The sequence below is a fragment of the Periplaneta americana genome, chromosome 15, assembly GCF_040183065.1.
Source record: "Periplaneta americana isolate PAMFEO1 chromosome 15, P.americana_PAMFEO1_priV1, whole genome shotgun sequence".
Classification (NCBI taxonomy): domain Eukaryota; kingdom Metazoa; phylum Arthropoda; class Insecta; order Blattodea; family Blattidae; genus Periplaneta; species Periplaneta americana.
The window spans coordinates 155,768,145-155,793,016 of record NC_091131.1 but is presented as its reverse complement, the minus strand read 5'-3'; the positions used below and the strand labels follow the sequence as shown (position 1 = coordinate 155,793,016).

The 24,872-nt window shown below is 34.7% G+C and overlaps 1 protein-coding gene across 2 annotated transcripts in view; it reads left to right on the top strand.

The window, feature by feature from the left end:
- The window catches only part of Bka (FCF1 rRNA-processing protein Bka), a 67,109-nt gene that overhangs the window by 19,987 nt on the left and 22,250 nt on the right, over positions 1-24,872 (top strand). For both annotated transcript variants that reach the window (XM_069848412.1, XM_069848411.1), the window contains exons 3-4: positions 15,549-15,620; positions 17,521-17,669. In XM_069848412.1, coding sequence (XP_069704513.1) covers positions 15,549-15,620; positions 17,521-17,669 — 221 coding nt within the window. The remainder of the gene's footprint in view (positions 1-15,548; positions 15,621-17,520; positions 17,670-24,872) is intronic.

Genomic DNA, 24,872 nt, shown 5'->3' with positions numbered 1-24,872 from the left:
ATTGCTCCATCTCACAGTGGTTCAAAATGCAAATTTTAGTGGGACAAACTAATAATTTTTCAGGTAACAGATTTTTATGAAACTCCACACAGAAGTTATATGTAGTATATTTACAAACTCTGATTATGTTTTTATAAGGGAAACTGCTGCTTAGATAATCTTTTTCCTACCTAACAGATTTTCATGAAATTTTATAGTGTAGTTACAGGTAGTATATTTGTTTTGTTTACAGACTTTGATTACGTTTATGTAAGGGAAACTACCCTTTGTAGGGGGTGCATTTAGACAAAATTACAAGTTTTCCTATACCTCACAGATTCTCATGAAACTTTGTATAATAGTTACAGGCAGTACATTTGTTTACTACGATTACATTTTGCATAAATGGAACTATCCCTGATAGGGATAAAAGGTAAAGGCAACCCCATGACAGACCAGGACAGCCCGGAGGATGGGGCAAGAGGTTAAGGCTCCCATCTTTACAGACATATTTTGGCAAGTTAATGGCAGTAGGGATGTCAGTCCTACGTGCCCACCACCCCCAAGGAAATGCTCGTGGTATTAATTTCTGTTAGAGGTTGAATAAACCCCTGAACCCTAGTGTGGCCAGAAGGATTAGATCAATGGAAAAATCCATGAACCCATCGGGAATCGAACCCGCGACCGTTTGGCTGTGTAGCGTTATGCTGCCCTACCCCTTCTGATAGGGGTGCATTTAGAAAACATGAATAATTTTTCTGCTATCTAACAGATATCCAAGTAACTTTACACAGTAGTTACAGACTACTTATTTGTTTTGTATGCAAACTCTGATTACATTTGTTTAAGAGGAACTGCCCATTATAAGGAGGATGTATTTAGACAAAATTAAGAACTTTTGTATCTAACAAATTTTAATTTGGAAATTAAGGTTTCGATATAATCATTTTCTTTTCTTAATATTTCTGCAAGATATTTCACAAAGTGTAATCTTATTGGGCGGCAGTATCTCGTGAAGAATGTTGTTGGATTTTGCCGAAGTATCTTTGCAGTGGAATCTGTTTTGATTACTAATCTCAATGGCAGCACAGATGTTAGTAACATATCAGAGTCTGTCACATTCAAATCTTTGAAAAATGCTTGTTTACAAAGGAAGTGATTGGAACTACCGTCAAACCATTTACCATGATTGCCGTGTCTGACAAATGCAACATTTTCAGCTTTGCTATAAGAATATCAATGTCGATAGTCTCAAATGCTCGAGAAAAGTCCAGTAGTGATAGTACGGTCACTTCGCATCTGTCCATAGCTTCACAAGTGTCTTCAGTGATCTTAAGTAGGGCAGTAGAGGTGCTATGATTTGGTCTGAAACCAGACTGGAGTGGGTCAAGGAGATTATATGAGTCCAGGTAGTCGGTACGCTGCCTGTGGACTATATGTCCTAATACTTTAGATAATAGTGGACGAAGTGAAAAAAACATTAATTTTGGGATGGAACAAAGGGTTTTTTTTTCTCTCTACCTTAGCCAAGTCTGCACTCAATAGTTAAATTTATATTTTGTCCAGTGTCCATTCATGCTCATTTGACGTGCTATAACAACATCAAATGTAACAGAAACATACAGTTTTACATATCTAAAGAACTACTTGAAATGTTAATACCAAAGATGGAGAAAATTGACTACTTACAACACAGTTACAGCACAAAGAAAACAACAGACTCGCGAAACTTGCTGAGTCAGAATATTGGGTGATCTTGCTCTGCAACTACCTCCACTGATTTAGATAATCATTGGAGGATTACTCAGTTATATAGGAAAAATAATTTAAGGGTTTTATTTTATTTTTTGACATGTGATATTTTTGTTTTTGTCTTTCTAAATATGGATTTTAGACCACTCTGCATCTGTTGAAAAAATATGACTTCCAAACTCTTGAACAAATTAGTTCAGTTTGGTACTTGAATGTTCACTTGACTTTGGCGCATGGTGTCAAATTATGAATTGAAATCTAATTGTAAGACATTTACTAAACAACTAACTTTTCTTCTCAATATTTTTGTATTAACAATGAGCATACTGTGAAATAAGAGCCTATCCCTTGTCGAGTCTAACAAAGGATGCCACCAGAAATTCCTCAGTAATGTTTTAAATCGGCATCTCATTCAAAATTTATGACTATCAGGTAGCGATCTTGAACACAGTGTTATCGCATTTTCTTTATAAAATGAAGTGTGCTGCAAGATATTCTTTATATTTAACATGCATTTCAACATCCATCACATTTTCATCTTGCGTGGTCATGCTACGTCTTTTGTGAACTTGTAATGCATGTTGCAGCATTTCCCAGCTCGTATTGAAGCAGAACACAAGACTGTAACTTGACGTCCTTTGGTAATAATACTGACTGCATTTCTTCATTGTTGTAGTGGATGAATGTGGAAACATAAATTAAATTCAGAATATACCAGTGTTGTCGGATACGTTATCAAGGGAATACAAGGAGAAATGTAAGAAAAACGCAGTGTGGAAAGAGGTGGCATTTGCTATATTTGAAAATATCCCTAATATAGATGCAGAACAAATTAAATTAGGTAAGTAAATAGGCCTACATTGTGTAAGCTCACAATATACAGTGAAACTTCACTTAACAGACACTTCCCAATAATGGACTCCTCTCAATAGCGGACATTATAAAAGTCCCCTTGCAAAATAACATTGGCCATTATGACAAAATTCTTCCGAATAGCGGACATTGAAATGTATCTCCCAGCAACAATTAAAACTTCCAAATAATGGACAGTGTGAAAGAAAAAAGACGGTTTTAAATTAAACGGAATAATAACGGAATTCTTTGCAACAATCATTATCGTGCATTGAACGTTCTTGTACTTTATTGAAGGTAAGCAGCACAGTTGTTAGTTGCGATACTGTACGTGAGCAGTCCGTACTTTCTTAGTTTGTCAAGTTGAGTGTTCGGAAGTACAGTCACATTAAAAATGTCATAAAAACGTAAACATTTGTCAGTAAAAGAGAAAGTGTAAATTGTAAACCATAGTGAGAAGGAGAAATTAAGTGTTCGTGAGTTGGCCACAAAGTTTAATGTGGGAAAAACTCAGGTTAGTGACAATTTGAAAAACAAGGATGTTATTTTAAAATCATACACTGAGAATGCAATTCTAGATTTCTTTGTGTAAGGTGAAGTGGCACAGTGACTGTTGTTGATTTCATTTACAAAATATTTACTGGTACGATTTCTCTCTGGATGAATACTGTAAACAATCTCACTGTGTACTGTACTGTAAAATATAGTGCTGAATATCTATGAGAAATTTTAATGTACGTATACATACTAACGATTTTCTAAATAGCGGACACTTCTCAATAACGGACATTTAATTTTTCTCCGGTGGTGTCCGCTATTGGGAAGTTTCACTGTATAATGTTGTTTATCCATGCTGTTATAGTCATTCATATTGCCAAGACACTTCATCATTCACAAAGTAATTAGCTAGTGTATGCCAATGTCTGTTGACAGATCTGTTGACATTCATGTTAAAAGTTAACTTTATGTCTTGAAATCCAACAACAGTTAATGTCTCCTCAAGATTATGTAATACACAACACCACTTTAGAATACCAACTGCAAAAGTTACATCCGTTACACCCACATGAATTGGTCTATGAAAACTATGCCATTTACTGTATAAAATCCCGAAAGTACACTCTACATAACACCTGGCTGTAAATAAATCACTTAAACACTTTTATTTATTAATGAGCAAAATCTTTCCTGAATAAAGTCGAAGTAGATTTGGTGACAGTCCAAATGCTTAATCGCCCAGAAATACACCTGCACCAGGAAATTTTTCTGGTCTAGGGAGTTCAGGAGTATGGTTGTCATTGTTTCTCCACAGTGAACAGTTCCTAAAAATAGAAGAGTTTGAGTCCTTACCATAAGAACTATCATTCAGATATATGAAGTGATATGCAGCATTGCCTATTGCCCTAGATCATATACAGGGTGATTCACGAAGGAAGGTAAAAAATTTAGGATGTGAATTCTGAAGTCATTCTGAGTCAAAAAGGTCATATGAATATGGGTCCGTTTTCGAATGGTTATGGAGATATGGCTCTTTGATTTCACAAAAACTAATGCGATTCCATTGTATTAACTCGCATTTAGAGACAGATAACGGACAGATTTAAAGTTCATATTCACGTATGCATACATACCTAATATTCTAGACGTCGGGGTCGATGTTTTCGCACATTTTCAAAGGTACCTCCTGCTTCAAAGCACTGTTGCGCTCGGACGTGAATCGCGCTCATCTTGCAGGAGAGTTGCATGTATGTAGTTGTTCTCTATGCTGCATCCAAAATACAGTCGATTAGTGCCTCTCTCGTTTCTCCCTTCCTTTGCTATACCAACTCTTTCATCCAACCCCATAGACAGTAAGTACTCTTCGATATGGTACCCTTCTGTTCGGAAAGCGTCGGCCATATTCAGCGATGGCACGCAAGGAACTTCCATCCCACAAACCATACACATACACAATATCAGCGTGTTCCGTAGTCGAAAATTTATAAGACATCTCGAAAAACACAACTTAACACTTCCGATAACTGTACCTACTGTACTGTAGGTAGCTGACTGAACTGCTGTGAATTGATAAGTGATAGTGTAGGCTATTTGTATTATCTGCGGGTTCTGTGTCATTACATCAGACAAGGGCAGGCGATTGGACATTTGTAATGCTCCACCACCCGGTTTTTTTCTCTTATCTACATCGCTCACAATGCAGATTCCAATGTTATGTTATTCATTGCAGTCGGTGACCTTGTCACGTCAGCAACATATGGTAACGTCTGATTCACATTGAGGCGAGACATTTTACCAAAAAAATGCATCTAGCTCCGCCATTGTTCGAAAACGGACCTATGTTCATATGAACTTTTTCACTCAAAATGGCCGAAGATATCGTATCCTAAATTTTTTACCTTTCCTCGTGAATCACCCTGTATACCCAGATTGTTCGGCCTTACAGGCTTTGATAGTAACAACCTTTATCAGGTTTACTATGCTGCCATCTAGTTACGTAAGGAGTCACGTCATAACTCCCATTTTAATTACATTAGTGACTGTACTGCTATCTCGTGTTCATTTACAGTGGACAGGTGGCGATTCTGGCGGTTGTTCTCTTCAAAGTGCTACCGATTTTAACTAGGAATGAGCTATGTGTTTTATATATATATATATATATATATATATGATCTAGGCTATTGCTAATAAAACCACTGAAGAGTAATGCTTATAACTCATATAAAGTGATCCTCTTCCACAAAGTTTCACTATGTGAATAGGTTTTCCATCAGCTGCACCTAGACATTGAGGAAAGTTAGCTTTTTTCATAATCCTTGTGCTGTTGATCTCAATTTCTTTTTGTTTGATGTTAGGATGTGTTTTACCTTTCATTACTTCCCAAATTACTAAACAGACTGTATTACTTTACTTGCAATTGACTGGCCAATCCTGTAACTGTAGTCCAAATCTTTCACATTATATCCATTAGTGAGATATTTACAAATAAATTTTTTATCTACTTAGGTCCTTGCCTTAATTGTAATGTTAGTAAATGACTTTGGAGTCTTGAGTATAGATTAGACGAAAACAGTAATGAAACCTGAACACAGCCAAATATATTTATAATCCATTCTATGTAACTTTACAGTTCTCTTACTCAAGTATTTGGCCTTTATGTTTATAAGGCTTCTTAAACTAGCTCAAATTATATTTTGTGTATAAAGTAATGTCAAAATGGAGAACTGTTTGGCACAACTATGTTTGGAGCTGCAAAAGCAGCGTGATATATAGGGACCGAATTTTTATGTAATTACATATTGTATTCCTTTCAACATAACCGTATATAAATAACAAATCTTTGCAAATCTTGTAATTACCATTAATATATTAAAATTTCATACTACATATTTTTACATATTTACCCCACATTACATATTATGGCTTGATATTACATAAATCTACATATTTAGGGATTTTATTCATTTTTACTTCTCTAAAAGAAAAAAAAAATTCTGCTGGGGAAGTTTACAATTTGAAATACACAGATTTAAAAAGCATTTTTACCTACCCAAGAAAGGATATATTTCCAGACGAAACATAACGTTCTTAGTTCCAGGAAGTAATAGAGGCACTTACCCCATACCACCCACTGTAAATATGAGTGAACAAAAGGCAACCTTTGTTATTTTATTTCAAGAATATACTCCCAGAAATAAATGGATTTTTTCTAAGGAGGGTCTGTCTTCCTCTGAATGGCAGGACGCAATTAATATTAATGCTAACGTAGCAGCAGTGAGAAGTCTTCATGGGAGATCCTTGGACGGTTTCCGTTGCAGATACTGCAACGAGATTGAAACCTTAGCACACGTCCTAGGATCCTGTCAGCATGGAGAACTCCTGAGAAATTCACGCCATCATAACATCCGAAAACTAATAGCACAAGCCCTTAGAGGTGCACTGTGTTGCGTCTGAAGGCAGCGGAATTAGAAGAGCGGACATCGTGGCTCTAGACAAGACTAATAGTAAAGGCTTTATACTGGACCCAACTGTTAGATTTGAGATGAGCCAGACCCAACCATCCGAGGTCAACAAAGAAAAACAACAAATTTATGAGCCTACTATTCCGTATTTTCGAGAAAAATATCAGATGGAAGGCACCTGGGAAGTACATGGTTTAATGATCGGAGCGAGGGGCACCATCCCACGATCAACTGTAAACACTATCAAAACATTTGGAATCCATGACATCATTCCAAAAATAATTACTTCAACTATTAAAGGGTCTGTGGCAATTCTGAAAAATCATTTATACGGAATATCATAATCCCCCCCCCCCTTTCTATTCGTTAGTGTGTGATTGTTACATATATATGTACAAATTTATTATTTCTTAAACTTAAGCTCCTAGTTCACATTTCAATTTGACTCATCTATCTTACTGTAATCATTACTATTCTTATATGTGTGTTATTCTGTGTTTCTGGCAACCCAGGATGCCTGGGCAGACTATTTCTTGAAATAAATTATATATATACTTAGAAAGTAGTATTGCCTTCATGTGGTGGAGTGGGATGAAGGTGGCATGATTTGTCTCGAATTAGAATTGTTCTGCACACGTCTTAACAAGCCGTTCCCATGCTATTTGCAACCTTACCCACCCTCTTCCTAATCCTTCCAGAGAAAACCCGTGTCAAGTCTGACATGAGCCACAATAAAGTAGCCGACTTTTGAAAATAAGCTGGAGTAAAGGAACAAACTGAAAAGATGTTGAAATATTTAAATAAATAGCTTTTCAGGTTATTTGCTTGACCTCTTTACTTTAAATTTAATAGACCTATACAGAAATGGGATTTTCGGAGGAATTATAAAGTATGATTCTTGGCTGGAATAATCCTACTCTTCTGAATGAGACAGGAATGTCATTTTTCAAACAGCAGTTTGTAAATGCCTATAGTTTGAGGTTTTAGTAGGTAGGCTTACTTTGTTTCTAACAGGGAGCAGCTAAAATGCATGTGTCCCACATCTCCTCTTATTTTCTCCTAATTCAGTAAAGCGAAACAGTGCTTGCAGTACTGTTGTGTCATTCACTTCACTCAGTTCTCTAGTTTTAGTACTTACAATACCTATAAAGTGCAAGTGAGTTTATCTACTGCTTTTAACTAACTAAAATGGCCCCTGTATCTTCAACCCTAATGACAAAAATAAAATCATGGATTGCGATGGACGAAGCTTTCACTATAGATGGAAAAATAGTGCGGTAAAAAAGTTGGGTGCTCTATGAAATCACAACTGGAGAGTCTTACCTTTCCTATACCTGTCAGATATTTATATTAAATATTTTCATGATTTGGTACATATTCAGCTTATTTTTCTTACATGAATATGTACATATTTCACACCTTGATATTACATAAAAATCCGGTCCCTAGTAATATACACAGGATGGTTCAGGAGTAAAGAAAGTACATCGGTGCATCTATTAGAAACACCTATCTTTTTTTATGAAGAACTATGGATGGGGCTCTACCTCCATGCCCCTCAAGTGCCTTCATGGCATGTAACGGGGATACCTTTACCTTTACCTTTTTTACTATGGAAATGTAGTCTACCTCGATTAGTGTAGAAGCAGGCGATAACGTATCTATTGAAATCTTAGAAGCTGAAGAAAAGCAGGATGCTAACACATCACAAAGTACAGAAAATATGCGGCAAAGTGTATGTACTGAAAGAGAATATCAAGACAAAATGTCTCTCTGCAGTCTAAACGTGCAAAAAAGATGAATGTGAAAGAAAGCTAATTGATTTTATGCAATCATACACGGAACAAGCACAGTTCAGTGAACATGATGAGGATAGCTCTCTTTACATCATTGCTACCCTTTGTCAAAACTTTGATAGTGGAATGGTACATGAATATCAGGATGTAAGTTGGTGCAGCTTTTAATGAACATAAACACACAAGCTCCAAGTATAGGTGTAAGTCACTTAGGGATATCTGAGATTTCTATTATGCCTCATCATAACATTCATTTTGAAAGCCAGAACCTGCAATCTACACAGATGAATAAATCCACCATTTGAGGAAATATATTTCAAACTGAACAGCATCCTAGACCATCATATGCAAGTACTCAGTTCTCCCTGGATGACGAATCATCTAATCTACACGTTGTTATAGTGAAAAATGCTGTACAGAATATCTGCTCTGTTTATGAGGGTTGATGTGAAACTATTATTTCATTATTTCTTTAATTGATTTCTCATGCAATCTGTTACAATAAACATATGTGTGAAGTTCAATGTGTCATAAATGTAAACTTATATATACACTGTATTCAGTGCTTTTTTTCAGCTGGAACTGTCTGGAACGCGTTCTGGTAAACTTTTTGTCATTACAAATTCCAACGAGATATATTTTATAAGCGAAATTGAAAATAAAAATTGCCGCCACTGCCGAGTCCAAGAGTTTACATTTTCTCATTATTATCGTTGGTGCAAAAGTAACTCATGCAATCTCGTGCTGCCCTCTTCCATTATTGATCCTGAAACTATAGCTCAAAATCGCAAAATTTCCATTATGCTTAAAATCGATGAGCTCCGTTTGGAACTTATTGTAATATAAGGTATGTAAGCCTAATATTTTTAAACCTACGTTTTTGTTGTATAATGTGATCGAGTGATAGAGTTCCGGTAAACTTTTTTCCAGAAAAAAAGCACTGACTGTATTATTTTATTGTGTCACAAATTTACTTTGTTAAAATAGTAGCTTTTATTTTTGGTAAATAAATACTTCAACAAATTAAACTTATTTTAAAGTAATAGCTAGCATTTTTACTATACACATACATACATACATACATACATACACCATACCTGTGGAGTAATGGTCAGCGCATCTGGCCGTGAAACCAGATGGCCCAGGTTCGAATCCCGGTTGGGGCAAGTTACCTGGTTCAGGTTTTTTCCGGGGTTTTCCCTCAACCCAATACGAGCAAATGCTAGGTAACTTTCGGTACTGAACCCCGGATTCATTTCACAGGCACTATCACCTTCATTTCATTCAAATGCTAAATAACCTGAGATGTTGATACAGCGTCGTAAAATAACCCAATAAAAAAAAAAGTAAAATAAATACATACATACACACGTAGTTTTCTGCACAATGGCTGGTCTTTCACTGCAAACCCAGTATTCTCCAATCTATCCTATTTTCTGCCTTCCTCTTAGTCTCCAAATATGATCCCTATATCTTAATGCCGTCTGTCATCTGATGTCTTCTTCTGCTCCGAACTTTTCTCCCATTCACTATTCCTTCCAGTGCATCCTTCAATAAGCAATTTCTTCTCAGCCAGTGACCCAACAATTTCTTTTTCTCTTCCTGATCAGTTTCACTGACAGTCTTTCTTCACCCACTCTTTCCAGTACAACTTCATTTCTTTTTCTGGCTGTCCATTTCACACGTTCCATTCTTCTCCATATTCACATTTCAAATGCTTCTAGTCACTTCTTGTCACTTTGTGTAATGTCCATGTTTCTGCCTCACACAATGTCACACTCCACACAAAACACTTCACTGTCTTTTCCTTAATTCTTTTTCAGTAGATCCATAGGATGCTCCTTTTTCTATTAAAAGCTTTCTTTGCCATTGCTATCCTCCTCCTGACGTCCTGGCAGCAGCTCATGTTACTGCTTATAGATGCCATATTTGCAGTTTTTCTTGGGAAAGATAAATGCTGTAGCTTCCCATTGCTTTCTACACACCACTCCCCCTTTCGCATCTTAAAAGATGCCAAGGGGCCCCAACATGGAAGTGAGGAGACTGAATTTGACTAATTAGGCCCTCCGGACTTCACCAAAATTCACCACAAGGGTTAAATATCAGTTCTATCAGGGTTTTTGACCTGATCAGCGACTGAGAAATTCCAATTAGCAATTTTACTATAACATGTTCAATTATTCATCTCATATTTGTGTTTTTATGAATAATAAAATCCTTTATAATAAGCAGTTGTCGTTTAATCAACTGTCTGAAGACAGATCTGAACAGGCATCAGTCATGAGGCAACTAAGCCAGAAGGTAATGAGGTAGAGTGGCCAGTTCCTTTCTCCCTCCATTGCATACATCGCTGACTAGTAACATAGTACATTAATCAGACTTCAGCTGTACATATACAAACAATTGTTCTTCCTCTGATGCATATCGTCACATATCAAGTGAGATCTACTGCCTGATAATAGATGTACATATGAGCTAGAACCACAGAAAGTTTGTTAAACGAAATTTTCGACATTTGGAAGTAATTAAAAACTTCTGATCATCTCTTGAGTTGAGTGTATAATGTGTAGAAGATACCTTATCTTCCACAATTGATAGGATAAACCCACCATCTCTGCACACTTTTCTGTTTTAGCACCTACTTGTAATGCAACATATGCGAGACAAATAGCTTTTGTATCTTCCATATTGTGACTGATGGCGATATGTCAAGACTAAGGAGCGGATTCCTATGTAATTAAATATTCTTTTTGCACATGACAAAACACAATTAACAAAGTTAAAAATTCCGAACATGAAGTTTCAAGTTTAAAACCCGAATTTTATTTCACATAAAAACACATATTTTCACAAAAAAATTATGTAAATACGTATTTTCAGGAAATCTGTTATAAACACATAAATCTTGGAGTTTTTTTATTTAAATAAGTTTTTACAAGAACTTTTAAACATTTTAAAACTAAATCAATTATATCACTCAGAAGTAGGCCTACATTATCTTTTTAAGAATTCTTGGTTGCTTCATGTTTCTAAGTGCTGTGTGGTGTATTGATGATCCATTTTTGTAATAGTATTGCCTCAAGTTCTGAGAACTGCTAGGCAGCATATCAATGTTATTGTTAGAGAATAAATTAACATGGACAAGGAGGAGAGATCTTGTAACACATAATTAGGAATGTTTATTGTTGTTGGAAATGGTTTCATTTCACGCTTTGTTTGTGAAACACAACAGATAAGAGCTCTGGTATGAACATTAGGCCTATTTAATTTAAACAAATGTCTCGTCTCTCACTCATGTCTATCAAGTAAGGCAATATATCTTCTTGTGATTCCCTGTTATCGGGCTTTGCCAATCGGTATCCTTCAAGATATACTGAAAGATGGTTGTTTAAAAACAATTTGGCTTTCCTATTAGCAAATCTAAGCTTTTTGTGTGACACCATAAAAAACTCGAAACATCCAAAAACCTGTTGTCTGAAACAGGGAGGTGCGTGCCGTGGAAATTAAACTAGACTCGCTACCAGGTTCAGAAGTACAAGTACTAAGGGACAAATTCCAGAATGTGTTTGGGAAAAACAGTGGATATAAAAAATGTGTTAAGTTGCTCAAGAATTGGAGGGTGTGCCTATAGGTGAAATTGACGGTGTTTGTTTTCGTGACATTCCTCTCTTTAAATATGCACATCTGATGCCCTGTGATGTGGAAATATCGTTTTCACAGCATAAGTCGTTGTTCAGAGATAATCGGCATGCATTTGTGAGGGAGAATTTGGAGATGTCCTTTGTTGTTCACTGCAATTCTCGGCCAAATACTAGCACTCAAGTGTGGTTGATGAGTACCTAGTAACATTTTTTTTTTCAAGCTAAGTAAGGTATTTTTGTCATATTAAAAAAATATTTATTTTTATTTTTAGCAAATATTTTCGTACTTTTTAGCACATAAAAAATAAATATATTTAAATTTTTTAGCACATAAAATCTGCTCCCTAGTCATGAAATAGTGAACTCATGTGTATTAAAATGAACTCTGAGATCCATTGCAATGTATTACCAGTAATATCCAGCTGTTGAAGTTCCTTGATTTATAAACATCTCCAAACATACCATAAGCTGGTGTAAGGTCCACAAATACTGCTAGTGCATCTTCCTTGTTGTTAAATACCTCCTTAGTACTCTGGCTTAATAAAATAACCTATTCATTTGTTGAATGGTTTCCTTTAAATCCTGCTTGAGATATTGCAGTAAGTTGGTTCTAAAGACCAGTGTAATCTACGTGCTATCATCCTTTCCATTAGTTAAGACAGCATTTAGTGTTATTGGCTTATAAATTTCTTAACATCGGTTAATACTAATTAGTATTTCGTAAATTAGAAACTTCAGAAATGATTATACTGTATGTCTAGCTGTTTTAAATAACTTTGTACAACATTAATTTTTGTATATACAAGGTGAGTCAGTAGTTCCAAAACTCCTTTTTATTTTGGACATGGAAGTGAAAATTTAAGAGATGACTACCCCATGAAAGAATGGGTGAAGGGCGAAACCTTTGCTGATATTTCCTGAACATGACAGCCATCTTTAAATCAGGCAGCTTGGAACAAGGTTCATATTTTTTAAATGGGAAAGGAATTATATGGCATATCAGATAAAACACAAATTTATTCACAAAATTATCGCCAGCTTACTAAACAAAATCAAATTTGACATACATGTTATCAAGTTATGGTTTAAAAGTTATTAACACAAATTTGAGATTACCGATATTTGATTCAACTGAAGATGGCATTAACAAGAGAGGAGTGAGGTGATCCTGATGTCTGGGGAACATAACTGCCGTATCATAGCTGCAGATTTCAACAACCAACAGCCAGGAAGACTACCAATTTCACGCAGCACTGTCACATTCCTGATATCCAGATTTAGAGCAACTGGAACTGTTCTAGACAAACCACTTAGTGATCGATCAAAAACTACAACCAACGAGGGAACCTCAATATTTTTCTTGACGTCATTTGTCAAGAATCCGAAATGCAGTCTACGACGTCTCTATACCTTGAACTTATACCATTAATTAGTATGAAGAATCCATAAAGTGAAGGATTGGCAGATACCATGTTTTGCTGAGAGACATCATGTGCTACATTTTGGACATTGACATATGATGTGAAGACCAGTGTTGAGATTTCCTTGTTGGTTGTCTAAATTTAGATATCAGCGATGCATCGGTGCTGTATGATATTGGAGGTCTTTCTGGATGTTGGTTCTTGAAATCTTTGGCTATGATATGGCAACTGCGTTCCCCAAACATCAGTATCACCTCAATCCTCTCTTCTTTCGTCATTGCCATCACAGTTGCATGACAGATCACTGATAATTTCAGATTTCTGTATTAATAACTTTTGAACCACAATGCATATTTTATCAAATCTGATTACAGCAATGAATTCTTGAGGAAATTTAGGTCTTACTTGATGTGTCTTACTTAAAAGGTGTGAGCTTAATCCACGCTGGCAGGCAAGAACTGACATGTTTCAGAAGTATCAGCAAAGGTTGCCCCCCCTCCAACGCATTCTTTCGTAGGGTACTCAGATCTTTAATTTTTTACTTCTATCTCTGAAGTAAAAGGGTGACCTGGGACTTTTGGCTTATTCTGTATATTTATTTATTTATTTAACCTGGTAGAGATAAGGCCATCAGACCTTCTCTTCCCCTCTACCAGGGGATTACAACTACAATATTAAGAATACAATTACAATTATAATTACAATTAATATTAAATTTATAAATACAATAAAAATCAAAGTACTAAAAGATTAACTGATTAATAAAAGCTAGACAGTTTATTGTAAAAGTTAAGAAGAGAGAAGCATTTCTTTTATTGATTAAGTAAAAATTAAACCTACTCTAAGCAGTAAGAAAATGCTTAATAAGCTTGCTTTTGAACGCTACTAAATTCCGACAGTCTCTGATGTCACTGGGTAGGGTATTCCACAAGCGCGAGAGCGAGATTGTGTATGATGATGAATACGATGATGTCTTATGTGTTGGTATGGCTAGTATGTGGCTATTTTACGTGCGTGTGAAGAGATTATGATATGATGACAGGTAACTGAAACGGGAGGCAAGGTAGGTAGGTGTAGAAGTGTGAAGGACTTGGAAAAGGAGACCAAGAGAATGAAAATTTCTACGTTTGTTAAGTCGTAGCCATTTTAGAGTTTGGAAGGATGGGGTAATGTGGTCAGCTCGACGGACATTGCAGACGAAGCGAACACAAGAATTATGAACACTTTGTAATTTTTGCGACTGGTTGACATTGAGGTCAGTCAGTAGAAAATCACAATAATCGAAGTGGGGCATTACTAGTGTTTCCACTAGTATTTTCTTGAGTGATAGTGGAAAGAATTTTCGAATGCTGTTTAAGGAACGTAGTATGGAAAGCACTTTTTTAGTAATATGGGTTACTTGGTTATTCCAGTTTAAATGCGTATCGAAGTAAACTCCAAGGTTTTTAACACAGGAAGCAAAAGGGATTATTGTGTCGTTTAACTTGACTGGAAGAGCAAGAGTAATATTGCATAATAGACGTTTATGTCCCACTAGGATTGCTTGTGATTTTCTTGCATTGAGAGTCAAACCAAACTTTCTGGCCCATGCAGATATAGATTCAAGGTTTGACATTCACACACACACACACACATAAAACACGAAAAAAATTAATTATAAGCATTAGTGGTAATACCATTTGTAACATAATAAAGGAACTGGATTGTTGTAATATGCATAAAGTGCATAATGAGAAAGCATGTGTGATCTTAGTGACACTGTTTATTAATCATGCAAAGTGTGTTTAATTTTGTGTTTGACAGTATTATTGTTGTGTATTGTATTGTATTGTATTTATTAACATTCCATGGTATTCATACATGCTTACAGCTAGAATATGGAACAAGTCAAAAAACTTAATACTATTATAAAGTCTTAATTTATAGTCACAGTCTAGATGAAATATATAGGCTACAGACGAGATTTACAATATAGTCTACTAGTACAACACATAGTTTTAGTATCAATTTCATGAAGCGTTATTGAATGTCATGAATTCACCTACAGAATAGAAGGCGTGAGAAATTAGGACTGAGAAATTAGGTATGTGAAGAAGATACTGGTAGTCACTATGAAGAAAAATATAGACATGTACCTTATATTTACAGAAAAGCAGAGAAACGTGCCCCACCAAAGAAGAAAAAGCGAGAGGATCCACACGAAATAAAAGTCCGGGAAGTGTAAGTATCGCAATATGTATTAAGAAATAAGTCATCATCAAAGATGGACAGTATTTTTACTTAAATGGTAAATTTTATCTATAAAATATGTTTACAGTACTTTTGCATTTGCTTTGTAGAGAGGGCAAGAACTGACATATTTCTTGTAGTTTTCTTCACAACACTGATCATTATGTGTATGAGAGAGTTCAAAAATTGATTTGAATCGTAATATCAAATCTTATAAAACAAACAAGAATACATTTTATTGCCTGCTTCCTGTCAAAATGGTGTTTTCACATAAACAGGGATTTCAGTGCTGATATGCTTTGAATATAGAGCAATATGTATGTGGACTGAATATGTTGTTGTTGTTGTTGTTATCTAATGCTGGGCTTTGGCAACGAAGCCATTAGCGTTCTTGCTCTCCAATATTTTTCTGTGGTGGATCCATCAGGTAGAACTTCACAGGTTATGAGATGATCTTCAGTCATTTCTTCTTCTTTGTTGCATAGAGGGCAATTTGGATTTGTGTAAATTCCTATTTTATTCAAGTGTTTGGCCAAATAATCGTGTTCTGTAAGCAGTCTGAATTTTGCTACTGCAGATTTACGTGGGATTTCTGGAATAATTTATGTCTTTTTTATTAAAATGCTCCATTTTTTATCTTTGGCTTTGGTACATAGTGCTTGGTTTTGCTTGATTTTATATTTATTTTTAATTAGTCTTTTGATGGATGTAAAAGGTAGGCTTGTATTTGTATTCTGAATTAAATTGGATCCTTTTTTGGCAAGAAAGTCAGCAGTTTCATTTCCAGCAATTCCACTAATTATGCTAATGTGGACTGAATATTGATCACGTTTTATTCTGCATCACTTTTCTAATTATAGTAGTTCCGAAAATGTTTAGGAACAACAAATTGTCAAGTTAATTTTGTTAAATTTTGTTGTGTTAGCCGTTCCATTTCTAGGACTATTTTCAACCTAACCTTCTAGAATTCAATGAAATATTGTTATACAATTTATTAATTTTCATCTGCTGGTGAACTGCAGTTGACCACAAGTGTCCAGAATACAAGTGAATTGTGCAACAATTATATAGTTTAAACATGAATTTAACAGTTATTATTTAATAAATTCATATATATATATATATATATATATATATATATATATATATATATATATATATACACATGGTTTATTAGTAAGACCATAAGAGTTTTAGTCTCCATTTGAATCATTTTAAATCTTCACACATACATTACAGTAGTAGTGTTTCTCCTCTGTGTAATGCAGCCTTAATAATTTGACTAAATTAGGCAACCTGTTGATTTGTTGAATTATATTTTCGAAAATCAGCTTATTTAACAGAGTACAGTCCCAGAAAAAAATTGGCTGACTCTTGGAAGATCCTTACAGAGCATGATCCACACCACAAAAATTTAATAATGGTTTTCAACTCAGTATTATTTGATAGTATTACAGGAAGGTATTTCACAACTAATGCAAAAGCACGAAATTAATCTAAAAATAAGATCAAATTTTTGCCTAAGACTTATTATATAAACAAACATGATACAACAACCCCGATTATGACAATTCATCATAGGCATTCTGATAAGATTCAGATACTGTTTAGGAAAGAGTCTTTTTTTTTAAATCAATTATGCAGGTTAATTTCATTTACCAACATTCTATTTTGCTACACAATTTATAAAATATATTCATCTACTATTAAGAATAAATCAATTTTCAAGTACTTTTTGGGTTACAACAGTTGAAATGAAATGAATTTCAATAACTGCCAAAGTGACCTCGTGTGTAGCACTACCTAGAGGATCTCGTGTGTAGCACTAAGCATGTGCAGTGCGTTGTTAGAAAATTCAGCCTGGCTCTTTTACAACTTTGTTTTGTTTCAGACCACAGGCTTCCTCAGCCCTCTTCTTCCAATACAACACTCAGCTGGGACCACCTTACCACGTCTTAGTTGATACAAATTTCGTCAGCTTTTCTATAAAATATAAGTTGGATATTATACAGAATATGATGGATTGTCTGTATGCGAAATGTGAGTATTATTGTATTTCAATTATGTATTTATTTATTTATTTGTTTGTTTATCTATCTATCTGTCTATCTATCTATCTGTCTGTCCGTCCGTCCGTCCGTCCATCCATCCATCCATCTACCTACCTACCCACCCACCCACCCACCCACCCACCTACCTACCTACCTACCAGGAGATTACAACTACAATATTAAGAATACAATTATAATTAATATTAAATTTACAAATATAATAAAAATCAAAGTACTAAAAGATTAACTGATTAATAAAAGCTAGACAGTTTATTATAAAAGTTACGAAGAGAGAAGCATTTTTATTGATTAAGTAAAAATTAAACCTACTCTGTGCAGTAAGTAAATGCTTAATAAGTTTGCTTTTGAACGCTACTAAATTCCAACAGTTTCTGATGTCACTGGGTGGTACAGTATTATTATTATTATTATTATTATTATTATTATTATTATTATTATTATATACAGTATTATTATTATTATTATTATTATTATTATTATTATTATTATTATATACAGTATTATTATGCTTGCACATGCTGTCGTCTAGTTGCGAAAATGTTACTTAAAAATAATCACAAATTTTTAGATTTTATTTATTTACATTTATTCAATCAGTTTATTCAACAGGTTAGAGTATGAATATGAAAATTTTGTGATCCGAGGAACATGAAAAGGAATGAATTCTTGTGACATTCACTGTAAAACACAGATAGTTACGAACTGGAACAATCTGTGTATCAAGGCATTACTTTCCAGTAACTGAACATTTATGTATATCAATTCATGAGACGAAATGAGAGATGGATTATTTTATACTGGATATTGTAAAATTTCCCATTTGTGATTACGTTACAGAGAAGATCTATTATTCCATATGTGATGTTTATTGTTAAAGTCACCAACTATGATAAACTTGCGATCAGATGGGATCAATTGTTCTATATCATCCAATATTAGGTTTAGGCCTGGAGGTATATATACATTGACAAGTGAAAATGAAATATTATTTTGAAGTAATAATTTTGTCCTATTGTATTCAATTTGGCCTTTAAATTGTTGTTTAGATTCAATTACATGAATGGAGTTGTGGATCATGATAACAACACCTCCACTCCCTCTATCTTCACGAAACAGATTAAAAATTTTGTAGTCAGCAAATTTGTAAAATTTGAAAATATCAGCAATCTGAAAAGATTCTAGAATGCATATTATACGAGTAGAAGGCTTTTTGTCCTGAACTTCTTGCTTTAATAAATCCATTTTGTTTCTTAAAGACCTAGAGTTCCATTGTAAAATTTTTAGAGTGTCTATATCTTTTTCGTTAATGTTGCCTTTTCGTTTTAATTCTCAGTCTTTAAATGTACTACCCAATGAGACATGGAATTCATTCTTTTTAGCCTCATTTTTTATATTACAGAGAATGGATTTTGCTTCTGCATTGGACTGACACCATACTTCAATCCTTTTGGTATTATATTTGCCTCTTTGTCTCATTATATGGTTCTTTTCAATATTAAACTTGACTCTGATTGACTGGACGGTGTGACTTTTGGTGTTCCAAATAAGTACTTTAGTACGATTCTTGGCATCCCTCAGTGCAGTCCCTACCCGGAGATCCGATTGAGGGACTATTTTACCTCCGGAGAATTTTACACTGAGGGACTCCATGGATATAAACAGTGAAAAATATAGTGGGACTGCATTGGTGGTAATGCAGCTTATGTGGGTACCTCTTTGTTACTTGTTAGCTTAAACACAGCCCTGCAGTATATATTGACTACACCCCACTAGCAACAGGCATCTATAATGAACACTGATCAAAATACCCCTCATTTCTCGTGAAAAACAACAACTGAATAGACTGCAGTGGACCGTAGTGAACTTTATGTTGTCAGCAAACAGCTGGATACATTAAGAAGATTGATTGATTGATTACGTTACAGAGGAAGATTGTTTACATTTACGTTTTCTTTATTAAATTTTCAATTACAGTGAAACCATAGTGGACGTAGTGGGACATTGTGCTGTGTATATATATTGTATAGGCTCTCATAGCAGTATTGCATTTTAAATCATGTTGTACATAATTCAGTATGGCAGTAAAAAGTGATTTATTTTTACCAACACTTTAAATTAGTATTCCAATACAGATTTTATAGATTATTTAATGGTAGCAAATACATGAAGTAACGAAAAACAATTTCTGTGAAAATACAGAGAATCTGGGTTGTCAAATAACAGTACATATCATGAGGGGAAGATCAGATCCTTTACATCCACTTACTGAGCGGAGGACCATAGTGAGGCTCCTCATGAAGAGAGGAAAAGAAGAATTTATACGAAGTTGTATACAGAATTTATTGTCTCTTATATAGAAAAGACACTTTTCATACCTTCATTCAATCTGGAGTCCTAGATGTGTTTCGAAAAATTGTTCATCTTGGTCGGGGAAAAAAATCTTCTAGGCCTACCAACATTATTACTACACTGACTTCATTCTCTTGCTCTTTCCTGTGACAAGGGAGGTGCTTCAACTGTGATTGCTGGATTTTGGTGAAAATTTAAGGTTGCTGATTAACATGGTTATAGTTATTATTTCGCTTTTGAATCATTCAGCTGCTACTGCATCTTCAACACAATATCATATCAATGGCCCAGTTCAAAAGGAAGCAACTCAAAATTTAATGTTTTGAGAATCCTGCATTTTAAAGTGTTATGATGCTGTGAAATATCAAAGGATCATTGAAATCGCTCCAAATTCTGTTAATGATTCATTATTACGTGTAAATACTTTGTTTGTGTAATGTAGAGGTGAAACTAAGACTAAAACGTTCTATACAACTTTTTCTCAAAACCTTTAATTCCAGAGTTAACGCCATTTTGCGTGGAACTTGCGCTCTCAAACAAAGAAAGGATAACACACCAAAGTCACTAAACCCATATCCTCGGCAGTCCACTTATGCACGTTTTGTGAACTAAAACCAAACACAGTAAAGAATGTAAAGCAATTTCTTCTGGACTTTACACATTTGCACAATTCTTAGTGTAACCCATGTTCAAAGTGATGTCCCTCAAGTTGAAGACTTACCTGTGCTCGCCGCCTTAGTGATCTCTGAACGTAACACAGCCCGTTCAACTCATTACGAACAATTCCACACGCATGTTCAATTCGCTGTTGTAGTACTTCTACGTTAAGTACAGCAGAGGCATACACTAACGACTTCAGGCGGCCCCAAAGGTAGAAGTCCAGAGGGTTCATGTCCGGTGATCTGGCTGGCCAAGGAATTAGCTCTGCACGGCCTATCCATTGATCTGGATACACAGCATTGAGATACACCCTTATGTTGCGGCAGTAATGCGCAGGAGCACCATCGTGCATAAACCATAAATTCACTCTCATTGCAAGAGGGATATCATGTAGCAGACCATCCAATTTGCGTTCCAAGAATGCACGGTAGATTTCCCCATTCAACTGCGGAGGTAGAACTCGAAGTCTGAGTAACTGATTCCCCACAATACCACACCAAATGTGTGGGAGAACAGTACAGTAATGCCTATGCAGTTACTACGACGTAGGTGCCATCTACTGGAACTCTGGAATTAAAGGTTTTGAGAAAAAGTTGTATAGAACATTTTAGTCTTAGTTTCACCTCTACAATACACACACAAAGTATTTACACGTAATAATGAATCACCCTGTATTATTATAAGTTTCAAATTAGAGTGTGTTAATTGGATTTTTCACAGCTACATGAAGTTTTAAAGTTTTCTCAAAACTTTAACTTTTGAGTTGTTTTCCTTCGCTTTTGAACTGGCTCGACGACATGTTGCTTTTGGATACAATGTGACTGCGGTACTTTCCAGCTGTTGCCCTTTTCTTAACTGGATGTGGCATGCAAAGTATGTGATACCAGTGGCAGCTATTCAGGTGAAGAGAGTGAAGTGGCACTTCAATTGTTTCTCAAAAAAAAAAATAAAGAAGTAATACATTAATTTTTCTTGAACAATCGAAAACCTAGTTTGTGTAATATGTAAACCTTAACATCAGTGAGCAGCGAGGTCAACATGCTATTTGTTATACTCGCCATTGCTAATATCACAATACAAACAATTTATGCTGAGACTAGTTTCACCAGCGAATAGGGATTATAAAGAATGGACACTTCGCGTCGGTACCTTTGATGTAGCCGGACTGATTTCAATGACCTTCAAGCCAGCTAGAGCGTGAGATTCTGCTTTCTCCCTAGAGTTGGCGCTGACATCATACCAGCTAGCAGTCGACACAGCAGAAATATAACACATAATTAATACATCTAGGTACATTATGTACTCAAATAAAATAAATTGGATCCATAAAATAATAAATTCGTCATTAACTGTAATGTCTAGACTCTAGAGTTTCTTTATAATGAGAGTTGAGACGTTGACCCCAACAACAATTAAAATATGTAATGATTTGATAGCACTGAAAATGGAAAAACAAAACTCTTGTGAGAAGTAAAACCATATGCCTATATTATATTATATACAAATATTAAACGAATTTGATACTTAATTTTATAATGTATTATATTATTTTATAATATAATTTATTATATCTGAAATATAAAAAATTATTATTACAACTAGTTCATCACTGAGAAATAAGGAAAAGCTGTTAACTTGAATTTATTTGAAGCAAAGCGTTACTGGATTATGCAATAAGGTAGGCGATGTTTGAATCCTGTGTCTCAACTGTATTCTCAATTATTATCTTAGCCTATGCTCGTTTACACTAACCTCTAGCGCTTGAAAGTAGAACTAAATGCTTGGGCACAGAGAAACAAAATACAGAAAAATTCGCTCAGTGTCCATTCTTTATAATCCCTATTTGCGGTTTCACCTTCTGTTGCCAAGGTAACCTGATGCCACGTATATGTCATTTCTGACCATTTAAAGCAGGAACGTAACACAAGTGAGAAATTTGCTACCTGTTCAAGGAAAGTTAACTATAACTGTATAAGGAAGTTGGCAGTATGACTGGCAATTTTTTTTTTTTTTTTTTTTTTTTTTTTTACTGTTGGAAGCGTGTATTTATTTTCCCGGCAAATAATATTTATTTAATACATTATAAAGTTTATTGTTGGCAGTTTCAAATGTGCATGCATAAATAATTTATTTATAATTGTTATAAATTATGTCATGTTTCCAGTGAAAAATACGGTATTAATTTTATTAAGAATTCAGTTCAGTGGATAGAAAGACGAAGGTAGTAGTAATAATAATAATAATAATAATAATAATAATAATAGTAATAAGAACAATAACAACAGTAACAATTTAGTTGAATAAAGATACATATTGGTCTTTTTATAAAAAATTACATTTGCACCCCCCAGAAAGAGTACATAGACTACTCGTACTCAGGAGGCATTCCATAAAATTTTAAGACAAGTATTTTATTAATTAATAGAATAAAAAGTAAAATGAGAAAAAGAAAAACACAGATTTACAGTAATTGTAAGTTTAGGTCTGTACTATTTTCTCCCTAAAGAATAATTTTTTAACATTTATATTTGGTTATGTAGAATTACTGGAATGGGTACGATACCAGTATTTGTCTCTTCACCTGATTTTTCACCCACGAGCCGCCACTGTGTGATACTTGTACATACTGTAGCCTACGATATCACTTACATGAGAGCAAAAATGTATATCATGGGCTTACAAGGAAAAGGTATTAATTCCGAAAAGATAGTATTGAGATAAATCAACTTGAAAGTTTGAATGTTTATGAAAAATCTAGTTTTGCATTTAAACTCAATTACTCCTTCTTGTTAAATAACACATGTATTAAGCTACATATTAGCATGTTTTACAGATTGAATTTTGGTTTTAACACTACAAATAATGCCCATGGCTTGTCAGTATATCTTTTCATTAATAATCTTCCTCGTATGTAATCGTGAAAACTTTGTAACTAATTCAACAGTTCATAGCAGAAATACACGTCAAAAAAATTACTTTCATACTCCATCGGCAAGTCTATCGTGCTATCAAAAAGGAGTGCGTTATATGGCAGTAAAAATTTTTAATAGCCTCCCTATCGATATAAAAAATGAAACTCAAAACATAAAATTATTTAGGGCCAAATTAAAGAAGTACCTAATTTCTCACGCCTTCTATTCTGTAGGTGAATTCATGACATTCAATAACACTTCATGAAATTGATACTAAAACTTTGTGTTGTACTAGTAGACTATATTGTAAATCTCGTCTGTATATATTTCATCTAGACTGTGACTATAAATTAAGATTTTATAATAGTATTAAATTTTTTGACTTGTTCCATATTCTAGCTGTAAGCATGTATGAATACCATGGAATGTTAATAAATACAATACAATACAGCTTGAATTGAATTAATTGAATGAAACTATTTATTCACAGCTTTTGAACTTCATGATATATGGAGTGCATTAAATGATCGATCTTTTTTAGAGGCTAAATCACAACATTACTAAGAATCATCTTCAGAATCATCACTTATTATTTTCACTGTCATTCAAGCAGGTACTGGAACCATGTCAACTGCAGTGTCACATGTTGGCAGAGTGTTGTACCAGCCATACAACTCTTCAGGAATGATACTTGCTCGACAGACTTTTAGGAGATTATTCTTCTTTGCTGAGCTTATTGGCAACGAATTTGAGTATTCTGCGAGCGGTTGTTTTAGACAAACAAATGGTCGTCCCTCTCCACGAATTTTGATTGCTCTATATTCATCAGAGTATTCACACTTATATTGCAGAACCCAAAATGTTTCTTTCGTGTAATTGAAAGACTTTACTTTGAGCCAATTAACAACATCACCATTCTCATCTTTGGATTTCTTTTTCACCAGCATTTTTTCCACCTGCTGTAGATTGAAGTATTTCTTTCAGAGAGAAGGTTCAGGCTTTACGAATAATTTTTTTCTGAAAATACTTTATACCAGAAACAAGGCAATTCTGACTGCTTCCAAACACAAAGGAGGAGGAATCGTAAAAACAGTGGTCTTCGTCAAGATTCTTACGATTCCTCCTCCTTCCTGGAGTGCTGCTGATGATTCAATGGAGAATGAAGTCTTTCTGCCTTGCAATAGGTTGAACGAACCCCTTTCGCTGCTCTTCAGAAATGTTTTTAGTGCACTTAAATCCACACTTTACAA